A 19,700-nucleotide genomic window follows, 5' to 3' on the forward strand; every position below is an offset into this window, starting at 1 on the left:
GAGGAAAAGGGGAGAGGCTGTTACTGTTTTTGCAGAAAATGTGAGTAAAATGAGTTAAGATCATAATATCACAAGTCATGTGGGTGGCATAAAGCCATTCTCACACAACTACTTCATTGTGCCTGAGGTCTGCCTATGAGACCAAAGCTATAAAGCGGTGGCATCTTATTTCACTGACAGAAATCCATTCATGCTAATACAAACCATATAAGGTGCTTGGCGTCCTTAAAGTAGCAAGAGTTGGGTTTAGGACAAAATAACTTCTTTCCATTGATCTTTCCTAGCCTGTGAAACACTGGCAGGCACATAAGTACAAGTGAATTACAATGCAATATCTGTCTTGCTGCTCCCCATCTGGTAGTCACTGGATTAAGCTGAGCACGTTCCCGCACTGTACAACTCAGTGGTCCTGCAGGTTGTCACTGAGCATTGTTAGAAGGCACCCTCACGGAAGAAAGCTCTGTAGAATGCCATGTAAAATTGGATGGGAAAAGGGAGCTGGTCAGAGAAGGTCAGTCCATGTGAGACAGCGGAAAAGGCTCTTGGTGAGCTTTCCTTCCACGCCAAATGCACTTGGGGCAGGGGTTAAGGAGCGATCTCCAGCTTCTGAGTAAAATTTGCAGGTTGTTGCAAATACCTCCTTAGGCTTGGCAGTCCTTATAGACTAGACCATAAAGCAATATGCAGGCATGTTTCAGAGAGTGTTGTTACAGCTGAACACTGTGATCCTTCCCCTTAACCTACGTCAGTGTTAGTGTGAACCACCAGTTCACTACATGAGAAAGACAACAGCTTAAACAGGTGACCATTTTAAAGAACAAGAAAAAGACAAGTGAATACAATAATTTCTTGTTTCTGCAGAAGTAGAAATAGTTTCTGCACATAGTTTATGCAGATGGTTTCTCACATGTAAACATACAGCTCATTATTCAGTTTCAGCTCAAGTCAGGAGGAGATACCTTATTGTGTACATGAGAGCATGTTTTTATAGGATCTACAAAGCTGCTGTGAAAATTTATCACTGATGCAAAATAAATTTCATCTGCCTTTTTCTTTCTTCCTTCTTCAGAGTGCTATTAAGAGCTTATCTAGGTAGATAAGATTACATTGAAGAATGTTTTATTTTCACTTACCAGTTCAGTATATAGGAATTAGGAACTTAGTAAAAGCCCCATAGAACAGTCAGCCTGTCTGCCAGATTTGTTTCTGAAATAAATTAGATTTGAGGCTTTCACACCAAGCTGTTTCTGAGGAGGTATGTTCATTAAATAGAAGAGAAAGAAGAAATATGAGTTTTTATGAAGTGAGATCTCTGTACTAGTCAAATCTGCTGCTATTCACACTTATCATCACATAAATATTAAATTTTACACTGCTCTTCTCCTCATACTTTTCCTGGCAAATACCTAGCAAAGACTTTCTTAACGGTCATTGGAAAACTTTCCCATTTTTACTAGTAAACAGAATAAGGTCAGAGTACAGTAGGCTATCCTCATCTCAAAGCAAATGCATTGACTGAAGCAGCAGCCACTTGTCAGAAAGTCCTCTGTGGTCCCTATTGTTTTCAATCTTCATCCTGTTACAGTTCTTACTTATGTTGCATCTAAGTGCAGTTTGCAGGCTCTTCAGACAGGTAGTATTGGTATTTTTCTCTCTTCCTTCTCTCTCTCTCTCTCTCTCTCTCTCTCTCTCTTCCTCCCCTCTTTTTCTTTCCAGTTAAAAAGCAGCTTCTAGGCCATGGTACTTGCTTTCCAAAGGTGAGTCCCAAAATGCAGTGTGAGACCAAAACAATTGGAACAGAATGAAGAAAAAAACGTTTCCAGTAACAACAGGGGGAGTTGTCCCCTGGGGCTGACACTGGTTTGTGTGCTTGTCATAATGGAGTGGATATGTTGGGATTAATTTGTAAGACTGATCAAAGGATAGTCTCAAATTGCCATGATTGGGGTTAGTTTTGATGCTACATGTAAAGTACGGGGACTTTTCAAACCACTTGAGAAGAACCGAAAACCCCTCAATCAGCATTAGGTCTCTGAAGGGCACAGTCAGAGCACAAGATTTATGGAACACTCAAAATAGCTTTTTACCAGTCAGCACTCCTTATCCCGAGCCCTCCAGGAGCCAGCAGCAGCACGCTTCTTCCAAGTGATCTCACTTGCTGCTGGGTGGCATTCGCAGGAGTTTCCAAGCCTCTGTCTTGTGCTGGTGCAGTTCACTTATCCTCCCTTATTTTTCTAGCTGGTTTTAGCACTTAATTTCATCCTCATCAGGCGACCCAACAACTTTTTGATACTCGATGGTAGGAAGGAACCATGTACTTAATGTTATTTATTACTACTGCTGCTACCACCACTAATTCTACTGCTATTTATGCAAAGAATCTGCAGAGGGAGGGATTGGAAATAGTTCTTGCTTTTTCTGTACTCTGGAAAGGAGGATCTTGTGGTGGAGGCCTCTGGACTTCTGAAGTCAATCTCAAAGGTGTTCTGAATTGGGTACAACTGCTTTATTTGAAATGTTATACAGTATTTCTGTGTAGGGCGATATAAGCCTAGCACTGTAATATGAACCTTGTCCTGAAATTTAAAAGGTTGTGTATGTATGTTAGCTGCCAGGATGTTGAGGAGGATGCACTTACAAAAATAAAAAAAATAATAAAAAATAAACAAAAACACTAACAACACCTCTTAGCTATCAGTAGTAGTTTTCCCCAGTTGTTTCATTATGAAGCTGTAGACATATTTGTGCTCGTATGTTGCATTTTGCAACTGTGAACAAGATACTTCATATTTAAAAATAAACTGATTTTGATCCTACATCCAAACAGTTCATCTAGCACTTCTGCCTGCATAAAGGTTGACTGCAAATGCAGATAACCCCTGGCAGAGACCACAGAGCAGGAAAAGAAACATGGCACGCCATAAGCTTGCAAGGTCTGTATAGCACAAGAAATGGGGCAGTTTGAAATTGCTAACCCTGGCTGGTTCTGGCGTCCCTACCTTAGCCACACAGATCTGGTCACACTGCTGAGTCACTGACTTAAATATATTTGTGTGAGTAAAATCCTGCTGTCCTCTTTTCAACTCTGTGCAATTTAAATGCCTTTGGGGTTGCAGGGTCCTGGAGGGGCGTCCTGCTGCGTTCCAGGTGGGGTAAGCATTGCCCTGGGCAGCAAGGGTGATTGTGTTCTTGGGAACTGAGAGGAGAGAGGATGACTCAAAAATCTAAAACACAGAGTAGAGTCTGTGTTCCCATTTCAGCAGCATGTTTTTTCTGAGCATATGCAATCAACATATATTTCTCTTGAGAGTATTTTCTGGGATTTGGGAGAGGGATGAGTATGAGTGATGTGAAAGGTCTTTAGTGTCAAAACCTCATGTTTAATTGTTTTGAAAATTAGAACCAAAGTTTTAAACTATGCAAAACTGGAAGGATGTGAGCACAGGGTGGATTGGTTGGCTGTGGCCGAAGCTATGGAGAAACCAGGCGGCCACATTATTCACTGCCTGGAATTTGTGCTTCATTCGCACATGCAGCTCCAGATCCTGTCTGTGACAGTCATCTTGCCTGGAAATGACAAATGTTTGGACCACAGTCGCTGTGGAGACCAAAGATAAAAGGAAGGCACTGTTTTTTTTTGCCTCTAGATATGAGAGGGAGGAGGCAGAAGTAGAGGAGAGAGGGGCACAAGCTGAGGGTGAAGCTTGCTGTTGTGCTGATGCTTGCAGCAGCGTTGCCTTTTGCTGAACGGGAGTTACGACTCAGTTATAATTGGTAACAGAAGGTTCTTGTGCTCAACATCAAACTCTGCAGGGCTGGGGTTCTGCTTCAGATGTATGAGTGTTTATGTGCTTTTTCCCACTACAACATTTGGTTTTATAAGCCCAGCATGCTTTTATTTGCATTTATAAATAGCTTGTGTTGAAATATATATGCAAACACTGTACGGGTAGGAACTCTAGACGTATTTGGTTTGGAAACGGGGGTGATGGGCAGTATTTGAACCACTTGTGATCTTGATGCAGAAACAAAATCATGGTGATACCAGAGGTATTACAGCCACTATTATTGCTAAGCATTTTGGTCAAGGTGTCAGAGGGAATTTGGATGGGGTTTGTGCATCAGACAGAGAGGCAGTTGTGGTCTTACATTTTGGGTGAGGGGCCAGTTTGGACATACACGTGTTCCCAATCCTGTCTCACCTCCCTGACAGACCTTGTCCCTGCGGCCTTTTGTGGCCTGAGGCTGGGACCTGCCCTTCCTTCCCTCTCCTCCAAGGCCCATACCCTGTACCTCAGGGTACTGTGCTTCTGTCCCCACCACCACACATGGGGCTGGTGCTGCAGGTGGTGGTGTGGAGGCCTGCCATGGGGCAGGGCATCCCCAGCACCAAGGGCGCAGGGCAGTTTTGGAGGGCAGAGCTCCTTTGTTCTGCAGCGGGGCAGAAGGCAGCCTGAAAGCAAGCAGCACCACAGCAAAGCCCAGCTCGACACACATCTCTGGTGGAGTAGTTAAAGAGGCAGCTGATGACATCGCTTCTGCCATCTCCCATCTTGCTGCAAGCTGTGAAACGCGCTAACAGTACAGCCTGCTGAACATGCAAGGCTAAAAAAAGGCAGGGGCAAGGGGAAGCACGTGGTTCCAGTGTAAGTAGTGTATTTATGTTTTTAATTAAGGCTTATTTTTAAAAACCTTTGTTTTTCAAACTAAATGGTTTCACATGCTGTGTTAAACACATCCTTACCTCACATGGCATTACGATATAGGAGCTACTCTTCCTAGAAGAGAGATCATGGCAGCCTAAATGGAAACGCAGTGGAAAAGCCTTCAGGCACAGTGGGGATGAGCTCTTCTAGCAGGCGCTGTGAATGCTAACTTGGTGCTCGTGCACGCTGTTTTTCCCTTTTCCTCATATAACCTCACTATAGATTGTTGTCCTATCATCACGTTATTGGCCCACAGTAGAAGGAGAAGGAAGACTTGAGGCCAGCTACTGTTGTGTTTGAGCCGTCTCCTAAATGGGAGAGAGGAGAAGCAGGCGGAGGAGCGCATGGGATGTCAGCATTGTGTCTTACCATGGTCACTGGTTCATGACGAGCGCTTTGACACCAGGAGAGAGACACAGCCGGAGCCACCTTTTAAGAAGGATTAGACATGGCTGCTTAATTTCTCACATTTTCTGCCTTCTTTTGGAAAACTTCTACGAACACAGATGTCATTGATCACAGATGTGGCCCACATAGGGAGAAGAGTGGTCTCTAATTGGGAGCTCTTTTTTTGTGAACTGGAGATGGGGTAGAAAAGGGTATTTGTTTTTTTCTAAACAAGCTCTTGGCATGCACTTCATAGAGCCTTGTCCTGGGATGCAACTCCCCAGTCACTATGCCTTTCTGATCAGAGAAAGCAGCAGCGATGTCCTCCGCTCTGCTTGGGCATTCCTAAGCAGCGTGTTTTGTGATTCCTAGGCTTCCGTATGTTTATGTGGGAAAGAGTTCCTGCGCTGGTTGTGGATTAGCATATGTTTTATTTGGAAGCAGGATCGTGTGTTAGCAGCGTGGGGGACTCAGACAAGCAGGACCTGCCTGGTTGCTCTTCAGCAAGGCCTAGGGACTGCAGTAAGTTCTGGAAAGTCACTGGGATTTGTCACAGAGGAGTGGTTTGGTATCCCGCAGTTGGACGGAAGGTGAAGGGACAGGAAGGAAATGTGTGCCCATAAATCAGATTTGTAAAGGGAAGAAGTTTCAAGCCCACGCCTGTTGGTAGCTAAGGCTTGCAGCAGCTGTGGGAACACACTGCGTGGCTTTCGGATGTGCTGGGGCAGTGACAGCTCCAAATGCTGCCAGTTATCCCATGGCCTGCAATTGGCCAGAATGCAGAACTTGTTGCCTTCTTTCTTTTCTTTTTTTCTTTCATTTATTTTTTTGTTAAAAAAAAAAAAAAAAAAAAAAAAGCTAGATCATACAGCCCTTTCTTCTCCCATATTAAATGGAGGCAGTTACTGCATGAAGCTCCACCCAGAGCCTCTGTCAGTGCTGCTGCAAGAGCTAAGGAGAGGCAGGACTTGGAGTGCTTCTCCCTTGTCACACGAACACCTGTCATAGCATGCAATTGCTTCATTTATGCAGAAACAACAATCAGAAGGAGCAAAATGAACTAAGGAAGTATGATATTGTTACTAATGTTACCAAAATCTAGTTTGGTATTCTGTTAAAACTATGTTTTAAATAAGTTTTTTTACAGCCAGTTCATTACTTCAGGTTTTAAAGTATTTTGACCTCTACATAGTTCTTAAAATGACAAGTATCTCCTGACAAACATCATTTTGATTAGCTCAGCCCTTCATTAGCTTAAGGTTTCCTGAATGACCATGTTCCTGTATGCTGGGCTGCACATGGGCTAAAATACTTGTGCTGGGGGACAGAAAGAGGAATAGGATGTTGTCCAAGGTGGCAGTAATGGTCCTGGAGCTACCTGTGCAATCGCTGTCCAATGCAAAGTGTGGTGGGGATCCCTGAATCAATCAGGCCTGGGTCCTGCCAGCCCTGCTCCCCCTGAACATGGATTCTTCCCAGCACATGGATTGAAAAGCAGCACAAGTAAGGCTAGCAAGAGCCATGTTAACATTTAAGGTGTTACCATAGTTTTGCCCACAGTGCTGGAAAATGATGTGTTTAGTACTGGGAGAGCACATTACAGTACACAGCATTAAGTCTTGGCACTATGAGGGTCTCAGGAAAAAGGTTTGCTGTCAAAGATGCCTGCTGCAGTGGTTCTCTATCTGGCCTTGGTTTCCTTGGCCCTGCAGTGTTGTCAGAAGGAGTATTACCATTTACTGCTTGAGAAGTAATTACGCAATGAAGACTACCAAATTTTTTGGACCTGATTTAAGCTGTTAGGCAGCTTCTTTGCTCAGACTCTTCCTGACAAACCCTTGGCATATACAATAATCCCAATTACAGACCTCTTGTCAGAGTGATGAATCTGTTCTGCTTGCATTCAGTAGGTTTTTGGCTATTGAGTACATTTTTTCTAGATTGCCAATCTGATACTGTGTCAGCACAGTTGTAACACACATGGCTGTTTCGTTGCTCCTTTCGAGCTCATTGAGCATCCCCGATCATCTTACTTGGTAAATGTTCGTGAAACCAAATTTATATGCTAAAGCGTGCTTATACTGTGGTTTAGAGTATAGGAATGCTCATGTGAAAAGCAGATTATATAGAATGAAAAGTCACTGATGCAACCTGGCTGGTGTGTTAAAGAGTAACTATTTCAGCTGTTCTTAAATGTTTGCTGTTGCAAAGGCAGTGGGGAAAAAAAAAAGTCATGAAAACCACTTTGCCACAATAAGGTTGTAAAATTTGCAGTTTTTAAACTGTAATTTGTCCATGTTAGCCAACTGTAAAAGACTTTTTAGTCCAAATATTGCCCAGTAACATGTGGCATTGTTCCTTAATTGTCTGAAAATGATCTAATATTTAAATCCAAGTTGTGTGTGTATAGAAAGAGACTGGAGATAAATACTTTCAGATAGAACAGAACAGTTTTCTGGTGCTCTGGAGATACCAGCTTCCTTTTTGTTAATTAAAACTAATCTACAGTAGGAAGGCATCATTATTTGAAAAAGTTTCATTGTCTTTTTCTTCTCCAGATTAGACTGGAGTCTGGCAACTGAGATCTGTTTAACGTTTGTGATTCTGGTTGTTCAAATACTTTTTTTTTTTTTCAATCAAGTCTGAACTCACGCTTTATAAAGATCACAAATGCCTCCTACCTTTAATAAAGATTCCGTTTTGGTGTTCAATAGCTCTTAATGTATTTCACATTAGCCTGTTTCCTAGGATCTCTAAGTAAGTTGCTTTTGTTCTGTGATTTAGATTTGTTGTCTCATGGCGCCTGTTAAATTGGATCCAGCTATTAGCAAAATGTACTCATTTTCCCTGAAGCTAGTCTCTCATTCTGCAGACCAAAAGCTTAATATAAAACCCTCCTCTCCTCCTCTCGTCTTCTCCGTAAAATATTTATTTTGCTTGCATACATATTATTGAGAACTTTAACAAGCTAGATTACTACAATAGAACATACGGAGCTTTCTGTGAGGGTGTTTGTTTTAGGCTTCCTTGATTGTTTGTATGAGGCACAGGAGAATAAAACAGATTAGGCAAAGTAATTAATCACCTGGGTCAGAAAAGAAAAAAATATATAATTTAAGACCTGTTTAAAATAGTTTAAAATTACAGTTTCTCAGATTTGGTTATTAGTAGCTTTTCTTTTGCAAGTCGAGGCATGTGTTTGATGCCTGATAGGAGTATACTCCATCATCCTCAAGCAGCATTTACCAAAATATCATGGCCCAGATTGTTAAAATGAAAGGACTGTCTTAGAGCTGGATATTAATATATATTAATATAATTTATTATGTAATTTATGTAAGACTTAGTTCAGTTGAAGTCTTCTCATGTAGCAATTTACTCTCTGAAAATAGACCAGGGTGGTGTCACTTTGTTTTCTAAACATTTCCCATTTCACTGTCAAAATGCAGGTGATGTTTGAGTTCTTCATAGTGTTGTGCACTGATGTGTATTCTTCTAGAAGTCAAATTACAAGATAAAGTGAGAACACTTAAGTTCTTTGTATAAGCTTCTAAACTGGAGATTGTGTACTTTGTAACAGTAGCAGCCTTTCAAGATACTTCACCTAGATGTTAGCCAACACATAGATCTTGATGCGGCTGGTATTTGTGGAAACCTATCAGTGGTTTTCAATCATCACACCTGCGCAAGTGGCTGTCTGGGTGTCTTCCTGCCGCTGAGGTGTGGCTCAGAAATGCACTGCTCGGATGTGTGGTGTCTCGCAAACCTCAAAGAAGAGCGATCCCTGTTTAACTCGAGAAGGTGGTTGCTCAAATATCAGCATCAGTGGTGAAAGCTGGATGGGAGGAAAGAGATGAGGAGTGGGTCAGGTACTGGAGGTGCCACAAAAGGCCCCTGCCACCTCTACTCTTGCCTGGGAGGGCTCATCAGTCTGAGGCTGGGAAAACCAGCGGCATTTCCAGCATTGGCACGTATGTCCTGCAGCTGCTGGACCTGCAAGAGGGTGGGCGGGTGGCTGCAGGTGCGTGCTTTCTGCCAGCAGCAGGGGGAAGGATGGCTGCAAATTGCTTTTTGGGGCTGTCTGGTGCCGAGGATCCAGCCAAAGGGACATACGGCGTGCATCTCTGCACCGTGCAGGAGAGCACTGGGAAGTGTGCAGAGGGGGGACTTGGAGGAGATTAATGAATTCTTATTTTCACCACTGAGTATTTGCTCCTGGGAGGAAAAGGAAAAGCCAAGAAGAGCGTACACAGGATGCGGTTAGGTTAGCTTGGTCCTACCACAAGCTACTTAGCTTTCAACATTGCCTTTTGATAGGGGTTTGTTAGAGGGCCTGGTTGCATGACACATGCATTACGCTGCAGAGCTGCGGGGCTTCTTGTGCTCTGAGCGGTGGAAGAGACACTGGGAACCAAACTTATTTTTTTTTTATGTCTTCCTCTTATATGAATAAAGTTCTCAGCTGTGCGGTATGAGCCTAGGGCTTGGATTGTACCAGAAAAAAAAAAAAAAGTGGCGGCCTGTGCACCGTACAGGCCCCGCGAGACATCAGCCAGGCCGTGCCCGCTCAGGCCACCCTTGAGGCTTCGGTGGCAGGGCCGAGCAGGTCACACCGAGCCCCTGCCACATGCTGGGACAGTCTCGGTGCCCACAGCTGCCCTGAAGGTCGCCAGGAAGCTGGGGTCTGGCTGCCCCCACAGCTGGTTTTTATGGCTGCCTCGGCAGCGGCTGGTTCTCCTGCAGCTCGCCACGCCGTGACAGCATTTGGGGCTTTTTGGGAAGCAGGAGGCAAACGTGTAATCTGAGGATAACAGACACGCTGCTCCTGCCCCAGCTGGAGTGCCTCCAGCACTTCAGGTCTGGGAATGTGCCAGGGTTTGTAATGACCCTGAGAAAGAAAGAAAGAGAAAAGAGAGAGAAAGAAAAGTGTGCGCTGTACTAAACCTCACTCAACAAATCAATGCTTCTCTTTCAAACTCTTTGAGAGGAGGTGTACTGCCAGGAGTGGGAACCCTGTGGAGGAAGGGGCGATTAAGGAAAGGATACAGCTTAATTGTTCTTTGTTTTGCAAAACAGTGGGAATTCAGATAACCAGGCAATGACAAAAATGTAAGGCAGACGTGCATTACGTTAGTATGTGAGTGAGCAGAAGCATGTGAGTACATCCACACCGATAACTCCTGCTCTGTTCTCCGTGCAGGTGTTATGGTAACAATCACAAAAGGGAGTGTTTGCACTCTGCAAGCCAGGTGCCGGGGTTGCTATTGAAAGTATTTAGAAATTTCGGCACCCAAGGGCCTCTGACTATCTCCTGTAGGATCCTGTAATTATTAATGCTTTAATAATTACATGTGGGGAAAAAACAGCTTCACCAGGAGGTATGAAGAGAGCCCTATCTCAGAAGACTTCGTAATTTGTTTGTTGGACGTTCTCACGTGCTGGGTCACAAGGCATAGAAGCGCAATGATCACACCAGAACACCGCAGTCCCTGTCTCTCCTCCTTGCCTATTCCATATGTGCCAAGAATACATACAGAAAATTTTATTTCTTCTTAAATAGTTGACATCAGGTGCTGCATAGGTAGGATAAAGTGGTTCCAATGAAGATAGACAACCTTTTCAATGTTTCCTGTTCTGCTTGGCTAACTCAAGCTGCAGATGAGAGAAGGATATGCTTAATTTTTGAGACTAAATTTCTAAGGCTTGTTTCAGGCAGGGAGCTGTTTGGTGCTATGAAAAATGTCCTGTAAGGGAGCTGGCTTGCCTGGGATGATTTACTGGTGATGCGTTTAGTGTCTCCAGGGAAAAGCAGCAGCTGGGTAGGGTTTTAAAGGCCCATATTATAGATGTGTGGGCATCTATGACAAAACGAGTTGAAGCTTGGAACACCATTTGCTTTTGTGGATTTAGCGCTGGTTCCCCATGCAGGAGTCTTAACAGCTGTTGTTTAGTCAGCAAAAACCTTTCAGAGACAGTTTTTATCCCCCACCACGCATTGCACTTTAACTCTGCAGTGTCTTAGAAGCTGTGAGTGCAAATTCCCTTCAACCACAACTTCACGCAGCATTTTATTTAATTCAGAAGCTGTGTTCAAACTGTGTCATGTAACAGGTAAGCTGGGAGGAGATTCCAGCTACCCAAAAGGACTCTTCCAGGACCTCTGAGTATTTATTACTTCTTAATCATGTTAATGGGGTTATTATCTAATCACATATGACTGTAAAACTTTCTTGAGACATAAAGTTAGTAAGGATTAGGATGACATGGAAAGTATGTCCAAATACCTTATTTTCCAAAGCAATAAGATATTTAAGTTCAATTCTTTTTCTTCATTCCTGGCTTCCACTCTCAATGTTATTGGTAAATCTGTCATTCAGAAAAAGGCTCATTCACGGTGACTTGATATGAACACAATTTGGACTTGGTTTTTAAAACTATTAAAACTGCTGACATTTTCTTTTATACAAAGTGATTGTTGTTATGTGCCCCATATTATAAAAGATAGTAAGACCACAGGGTAAATCAGAAGGAGCGGGAGGGTGGGAGGGCTTTATTGAACATAATTGTTTTCCTTTAGATCAGTGCTGTTCCAGTAATAGAGTAAAAAAACATCAGCCTGGTCACTGCCTACAACTGTGGAAGCCTTGCTGGAGTGTAAGATGACTTTTAATCCACAGGAGTGTTGAAGAACAAAGTCAGAAATTCAAAGTCAACCAAAAAAAAAAGGGCATTTCAAAGACATGTTATTCACACTACTTAAAGATAAATATTTTTCAATTGTGATTGTTTTTAAAAACTCTGTATTTTTCATTACATTATGTTAATAACTGTTTCCGTCTATGTGCATTTGGTAGAACAGCCTAGATTTTTGAGTGTAGACAGATTTTAAACTATTTGAAAGGTGTTTAAAATGTAGTCCTGGAAAATGATGGTGGCAAAATTATGTTCCACTTAACTGAACCTTGCTGCATGGTTTTATATATAACATGCTTTTAACATTAATTTAATCTTGGTACAGTATTATATTTAAGCCTTTTTATTACATGGATCTTACAGTTGCGTAGAAGAGATGATTAATTCTGTCTTGTGGCTCTTGTGGGCATTTCTAGCTATCATCTGCCTCTCCTGCCCCCATTCCCTACTTCTAACATTATAAAATAAGTAATGTTTAGGCAAACATAAAGGAAGGATAATAACATTTAGACAAACTTAAGTCTAAAGATGCTGCAAACTGGTGTCAGGATATGGATTAATTTACTATTCTAGAATGAGAGGTTTGTCTTTAGGTCTTGTGGGGTTCTGAAGCCCAGAAAGACACACATACAATTTCATTTATTTCTTTTTTTTTTTCCTCTTCCCGAAGGTTCGTCATCGGTGGTGTGAACTTGTTGTTAAACACAAATACGTGCCTGCATATGGAGATGTTGAGAAATTTCTCAGAGAAGATCAGGTCAGTTACATGTTATTAGCATTTTCAAAATAATCACATTTAAAAAATTTTTGAGACCCTAATGTGAAACTGAAAATTAATATATTTTCTTGCTGGAGACAGCTAGAAAGTGGAATGTGTATTCAGTTTATGCCCTTTCCTTAAATAGTGCAATTTAAGGAATCTGCCTAGGTATACTCAGCCCCACCTAAGTATGCTAATCACCTGTAAAGTGGTAAAATAGGATATATTCTCTTCTGTTTCCATTTTATACAAGTCAGATGTAGCAATGATCCTTGCCAATGCTAAGACACATTTTCCTCAATTTGCAGGGTGACAAAGGCAAGTCTACCTGTGAATATTAACCCACATAGATAAGAGTTTGGTGCAAAACAGTGGCTGAAATTTTCAAGACGATGTACAGATCGTCTTACAGGAGAAGCATAGCACAAGGATATTCATCCAAGGATGCATCTGCACCGTTAAGAAAATGATTTGAGACAATTTTGAAGGTCTTAAAATGCCAGCTATATAAAATGTCTTTACTATGGCTAAGCTATTATGAAATCACAGTTGTAATTGTACCTCTGCCTTGTTCTTTTGATTTCACTTCCCATTTGTTTTTATTCAACCTTCACTGCCTAGGATCACAGCTATATTTAAAATATAGGGAGAAAAAAAAGGAAAGAAAACATTGCAAGGGATATGAAAATCAGTGAGAGAGATATTCATGCCTTTTCCTTTCGTGTTGACAGTGAACAAAGCCATTTACAGCCTGTGAGCTTTTTTTGCTTTCAGATAAATAAATACATTTTGTCACAACAGCATAATAAAGTTACTGCAGTCTCTTAGGCTCTTTCTTCCAGCTCTGGAGTATACCTCCTATTTATATCTCAGCCAATAAACAGTCTCAAGACTTCCTGGCAAGCTCTTTGTTTGAATTAAAAAAAAAACAAACAAAAAAAAAAACATGTAACAACAGCATTTATGACAACAAGGAATTTATATATATTGTGCATATTTTTATCATATGGAATGATGCAGGTGTCTTACCAGCAGAAAGGCAAAACAAAAATCCTGACGTTCATACAAACATATTGAATTACATTACGTTTAGAACAGATACAATGCCAAACAAAAACAAATGTTTTCTGCAGTGCAGGGAAAGAATTTCTGCAATATTTTTTTTTTTTCATGTAATCCTCAATATCTTTCATTTCATTTACTCCAGTGGTGGAAACAGTTTATAACGCAACCAGGTTCTGGAATCATTACAACTCAAATCAGAGTAGTTGCATGCCGTTACTGATCATGAAAGACTTTTTTTTTTTCTTTAAAGTCTGGGAAAAATGTAAATGTGATTATTTAATCCTTTCCAGGATTACAAACACCCAGTGTTTTTACTGCATTTTAATGTTTAGGTTTGGGGGAAAATTATTAATAGTGGGTAGAGAAGATAATTCCTATTTGGAACAAAATTCCAACATTTTGAAATTCTTTATGAAAGCAACTGGAGCCCAGCTCCAAGGCAACGTTCCTGGTGTGATCTGCAGCTGCAGATCCTGGAAACCTGAGGTCTGTGAATGCAGAAGAAATGCCCATGGTTAGGGCACTGTCCCAGTGTCTGTCAGATTTCTGTCTGTTTGGGACCTTTTTCTTTAATTTCAATCACTGTTAAACTATAAATTTCCCCTCTTGTTGAAGCTTAATTTTTAACCTTATCAGCCAACACTAGAAATTGTGAGGAATTATATTACGAATTGTTTTTTTCAGTGCTGTCCATATTCTTCCTCTTCTGCAGCTGTCCAAGCATTAAGTTTGCAGCTGTACAAGTTAATCTGCTAAGCTGCTAAATTTTGTCATTATATATATAATATATGCTACATATAACGATTATACATAATATATAACATATATATAACATATGCCACATTTAATAATTATACATGAGTGGCATATATTTAATATATGCCAAATACAATAATTATGTCATATATATATAATATCACACGTCTTATGTATATAAATAATATTTCACGTATGTGGCATATATTGCATACATAATATATATATATATTATGTATAGCATATATATAATAATAACATACATACAGTGTTTTGATAAGTGCAGCTTAACACTTATGGAACTCCTATAACAAGATGCAAAGCTTGTATCTTCAGAAAAAAAAAGGCAATCCCCAATGTGTTTCCCATGAAGTTAGCTAGTGCTTCGCTACCTGCCATCAAAGGGACTCAGATCTTACTCCCAGGTACTCAGTTATCCAGAATGGGCACTAAGGGATGGTCTGCCTTCTTACAGAAAGGTTAAGCTGCATCTTGGACTTAAAGAAAAGGCTCTGAAACACAGACCTGGCCACAGGTGATTGATTTCCAGATACAGCATTGCCAGATGGGGATTTCAGAGTGGGGTGTTTCAGCTGTTCTGCTCTTTATTAGTGCATGTGGAAACATCCCAACTGGAAAGAAAATGTGTATCCTGTTGAAGGAAGGACAAGCTGTTTTCTTAAGGGGCATTTGGAAGTACTTCAGGTAGTGGATAAAAGAAAACAGATTTCAACTTCAAAAGTGGCAAGAAAAATGAAGTGAGAAAGCATTTGCTTGTCACAACACAATGTACATTTCTTATAGTAATGTTCTTTTTTTACACACTCAATACAACATATAGCCAATCTTAGGCTACAGAGAGCCAAAGAAAACTACATTTTTGGGGGGGGAAAGGTATGCTGTTGAGTATAAGGCTTTTTCCATGGTGTTTTTGAATTAATTGGGTACTTGGAGGTCAACAACATGAAAACTGTTCAACTAGTCATAACTGGTGACAGGATGACTGTGTGTTGTGTTCCTCTTTCAGGCAATGGGTGTGTATCTCTATGGTGAATTAATGGTGAATGAAGATGCAAAACAACAAGAACTTGCATACAAATGCTTTGCTGCAGCACGAGAACAAATGGATGTGTCCTCCGCCAAAGTGGTGGCAGAGATGTTGTTCTGAAGAGGTGATTTTTCTTTTTTAATTAAATACCCTGATTTTGCCTTATAAAGAAACTCACTAAACACTGTAAACTTTGGCATACCACAGAGTTTGTGGCAGCTTATTTAAACAAGATTTAATTTTTGAACTATCTTGGTTTTTCTGTTTGTTTGTTTTTAAGCCCAGCTGCTGGAGCAGTGAGTTAGATATGCATAGGCACTGGCTGGAGAGCACGGAGGGGCGTTGTTGTAAACTTTGTAATGGATTGTACAAGAGGCAACTGTAAGTCAGAATGGCCAGTGAAGGCCAGGCTCCACCTGCAGTTGTTTTCCATTCTGTATTCTTAATTCTGTCTACAGCATACACAAAATCACAACTGTATGAGAAGCATTTCTGCTTAACAAAGCTGTGTGCTGACTTGATAGGTAGCACAAACTTTGAAAAGAATCTGATCCCACAACAGAATTGTGAAGTTGTACACTTGCAACCAAATCTGAATCATGTGAGAACAATTTGTTAATTCAAGCAGATTAAGCGTAGTCAGGTCTTTGAAGAATGGTTATAAAGTAAGAACAGCCTTAACATAAAGAAACTGGTTAATGTCATACATAATCTAGCTCGTTTCTGAAATTAACGGGGAGGAATCAACAGAAAAAGCAAAATTGAAGGAAATGTTCACAAAATAAAGATTGCTGCAGGCTATAAATGGGTCACTTGCAAAGATATTCTCAATTTCTCAGTCTATTTGAATAGCCTGAGATAACCTCACAGTGTTTGTACATGCATGTTTAACACATAGCCAATTAGGATTGGTATGAATGTCTCTTTCAGTACTGCATTCTTCAGATTTTTGCTTCGTAAATTAACTCATCTGACAGAGTGATGATTGCCTTGGCTGTTCACCTAACTCTACAATTGATTTGTGGTATCAAAATTAAAGCATCTAATCAAGCAAAATCATAATTTTCTAATTGGTATCTAGCAGGAATCTTGACTTTCTCCCATTCAAGCCTGTACATGTAGTAGTACTTGGTAGTAAGTTCAAATTGAATTCATGGCATTTACCTCATTTATATGAAACATAGCAGATACCATGAAATCAAGGTTGTTCTGTATTGACAAGCACTGTGTCTGCCAGGGAAACTTTACGGGAAATATGGGTGAGACTTAAGAGTGCCAGGATAGCAGTCTTGGGAAAGGAGGGTTGCCTTCTAAAACGGGTAGGGCTAAGAGATTTGCTTACATGCTGCCAGTTGTCAGGAACCCACAGAAAACTTGTGTTACGTTCAATATTTTACAATCTGGTAGATAAGAGAAAGATGGAGATGCAGTTCATTCTGATACTTCCGTGCTTGGAACTGTCTTCGTATAATCCTTAAATAATAAAATAAAAATTTCTGCAACTTCTGGTGGTAAGTATCTACCTAGCACAGGAATATTGTGTAGTATGTATGTACAGTAGTGTAGAATTGCCTGTTTGACCTTTTAGACTAGAAATGTATGGCAAACTACAAAAAATAAATCTAAAGATGCCATTAGGAGTGTGACTGCACAGCTTTCTTGTAGTGTTGTGGCTGTTTGGGTTCCTGGCATGATGATTTGTGAGTTAAGATTAAAATCACATTGCCAGGGATTACCACATAGCCATGACCGCAGCTGCTACTCTGAAAATCTCCGTAACTATCTGATACGTGTACCCTGTGGCATCCTCTCCACCCGTTAAGCAAAAAAAAAAGTCCAAAGAGGAAAGGAGCAGACGCGTCACGGAAGAACCTCATCTGAAAAATAGTTGTACTCAGACGGAGACCTCTCTGGCGAGGTGCAGAGCTTAGCTGATTGGTGAACAGTGATTGTTTCCCTCTTTGTTCACAGTGGCTAAGTTCTGCACCTGAAGAGAAGGTGAGATGAGGACGTTTAAGTATCAGCCTGCGTGGGGCAGGGAGCACTTGGTGCCTGAGATACGTTGCTTCTTGGCGGGCAGTGTTACAATAAGTGCTTGCGCGCAGATACAGGACGTGGAGGCTAACGAGCAAAAGGGGCTTAGGAAGGACCATAGACTTGTTTTGTAGTTGAAAATAAACATCGCTTCTAAAATTCTCAGCCTGACTGCAAAAGGAGGGTATGCCCAAGAGTAACTTGGTTGCTGAGCTTTTCTAAAGGTCCTAGGAAATAAATGTTTGCGATGCTAAACTGGAATTGTCTATAAAGCTTTGTTTTGTAGGCTCTTCTTTAACAGACGCTCTCGTGACTTCTCCGCAGTTGTAGCTTAGTGTTGTGTACCATTCACAGGAAGGTGGTTGTTTCCGACTGGAGCTGCCACTTACGGCTGCTGCTGTTGTTCCAGGCGTTGATGGACCCGTCCTCCGGTGCCTACTGAGCTGATATCAGTTCTGATTTTACACACTGGCTCAGTTCAGCAGGAACAGGAGTCGAGCCCTAGAGCAAAAATAAATAAATAAAATAAAGTACCTTTCTAGGAGCCTTTGAGAAATGTTGTTACTGTTTTCTCTCTAAAATCAAATCAGTATACATTGCGCTGTCCTGACGTTAAACACCATGCGCTTAAGGTGGACAAGCTACCTCAGTACTGTTTAGAGAACTGTTGGCTTAAGACGAGAAGGTATGTGGATATGTGTAACATCACACAGCGTTGCTCCAGTGACTGACCTCCAGCATTGTGCTCAGAGTAACCTGCTAATAACCGGGGGAGGTGCTTGTCCTTTGGCTCTTTCATGTCTTCTCCAAACATTGTTGTGGTAGCTCTAAGAAGGTCCCCCTTCTGGGTACCCAGGCTTCTTATCTCAGAAAATATAAGGGGAAACAGTGTTTTTAAAAATACAGTTATAAATTTAGCTTTGTTAACTTTGTAACCATGGTTATGCTCTACTAGTAAGCTTAAAAAACACAACACAAACCTTCATTTGAAAGACTGGGCCAATCAAGAATGCACAGATAACCCTTTATTGTGACAGAGTAATAACTTTTGCTGCTGTTTCCATTGCAGGAAAGATCACAGAGAAATTCTTTTAATATATCTCCTACTAAACCCCGGTGGTACTAGGATTTCATTGACCCAAGACATCAAAGGAAGGATTATGTGACTGCTAAAACAATCAGCTGACAGAAACATTTACCTTTCAGTATTTATGTTTTCCAGAGGCTCAGTGTAACCAAGAACAGGTAAAAATGCACACGCACAAGACCAGCAACACACACAGGTACACACACTCCAGTGTGCCTCTAGGTAGTTTTTTAATACCAGCAGCTGGGGTCTTATCCTTGCTGCTTGGTGGTACAACTGGTGTGGTTTGCAGAGGCCCAAGGACTCTTGACTTGAATGATTTTATGTACTCCAGTAACTTGGCCAAACACAGGAACTACTGAAATTTGATAACACTGTATGCTGTGCTTAAAATTTTGTTTGTAACTTCAATGCCAAATTAAAAGGTTAATATAAAATCAAATGGATGGCTGGGGTGGGGAAGTTGACTGGAAGATGGAATAATCTGTGGAAAGTGACCAACCAGCGATCTGGTGAATGGATGAACTCTGAAGCAAAAATTAAGATCAGGATTTTGTCTCTGTCTTGTTTAGGTTGACTTCTACCAGAACTGTGCCTTTCATTTTCTGGACTTTCTTCCGCACCTCTGTGCTGCCCCTTTTTTTTAGTGATGTATCAAATGCAGCACTTCTTTTCTAGGGATGTACAGCTCCACTGATCACAAGACATATGAAATGTGCCTTTCAGAGAGGGACTTTTAAAACGAAAGCATTTGTGAATATATTTACTTTGTGTACTATTGTTTTACATTGTATACTTGTAAAAATAAATATTTTTTCAAATATGTGTAGTTCTTCCATTGCACAACTGTTCAAAGTTCATTTATAAACCTAAGAAAAAAATCACCTCTTTTCTACTTCTGTAGTAAGACAGAAGAAGCTGAAAGTGAAGATTAATGGATATCAACAAGAAAAATTAAGTGTGGAAATTGCTTTTCTTTAAAGGTCCATCCAGAGTCTATTAAAAGACTGCCTTAATAGTGACTCAATTCCAAGGAGCCCCGTTCCTCTTCACCTCCCTCCATTTCCCAACCTCCCCTTCTCCAGGCCCAGGGAGTTGTTACTGGAATCAGGGGACAGTCAGCGGCTTCTTTCACATGCATCAAGAGTTTGGAAATTGTCCAAG

At 41.0% G+C, this 19,700-nt stretch overlaps 1 protein-coding gene across 1 annotated transcript in view; it reads left to right on the top strand.

The window, feature by feature from the left end:
- The window catches only part of AOPEP (aminopeptidase O (putative)), a gene marked incomplete at its 5' end in the record, with an annotated part of 184,993 nt that extends 165,646 nt beyond the window's left edge, over window positions 1–19,347 (top strand). The window contains 4 exons of the mRNA XM_084304916.1: window positions 12,457–12,543; window positions 15,395–15,539; window positions 18,519–18,694; window positions 19,109–19,347. Of these exons, the coding sequence (XP_084161042.1) occupies window positions 12,457–12,543; window positions 15,395–15,535 (228 nt within the window). The 3' untranslated portion in view covers window positions 15,536–15,539; window positions 18,519–18,694; window positions 19,109–19,347. The remainder of the gene's footprint in view (window positions 1–12,456; window positions 12,544–15,394; window positions 15,540–18,518; window positions 18,695–19,108) is intronic.
- Between the last annotated feature and the right edge of the window lie 353 nt (window positions 19,348–19,700).

The sequence above is a fragment of the Netta rufina genome (assembly GCF_964035555.1).
Source record: "Netta rufina genome assembly, chromosome: Z".
NCBI classification, from domain to species: domain Eukaryota; kingdom Metazoa; phylum Chordata; class Aves; order Anseriformes; family Anatidae; genus Netta; species Netta rufina.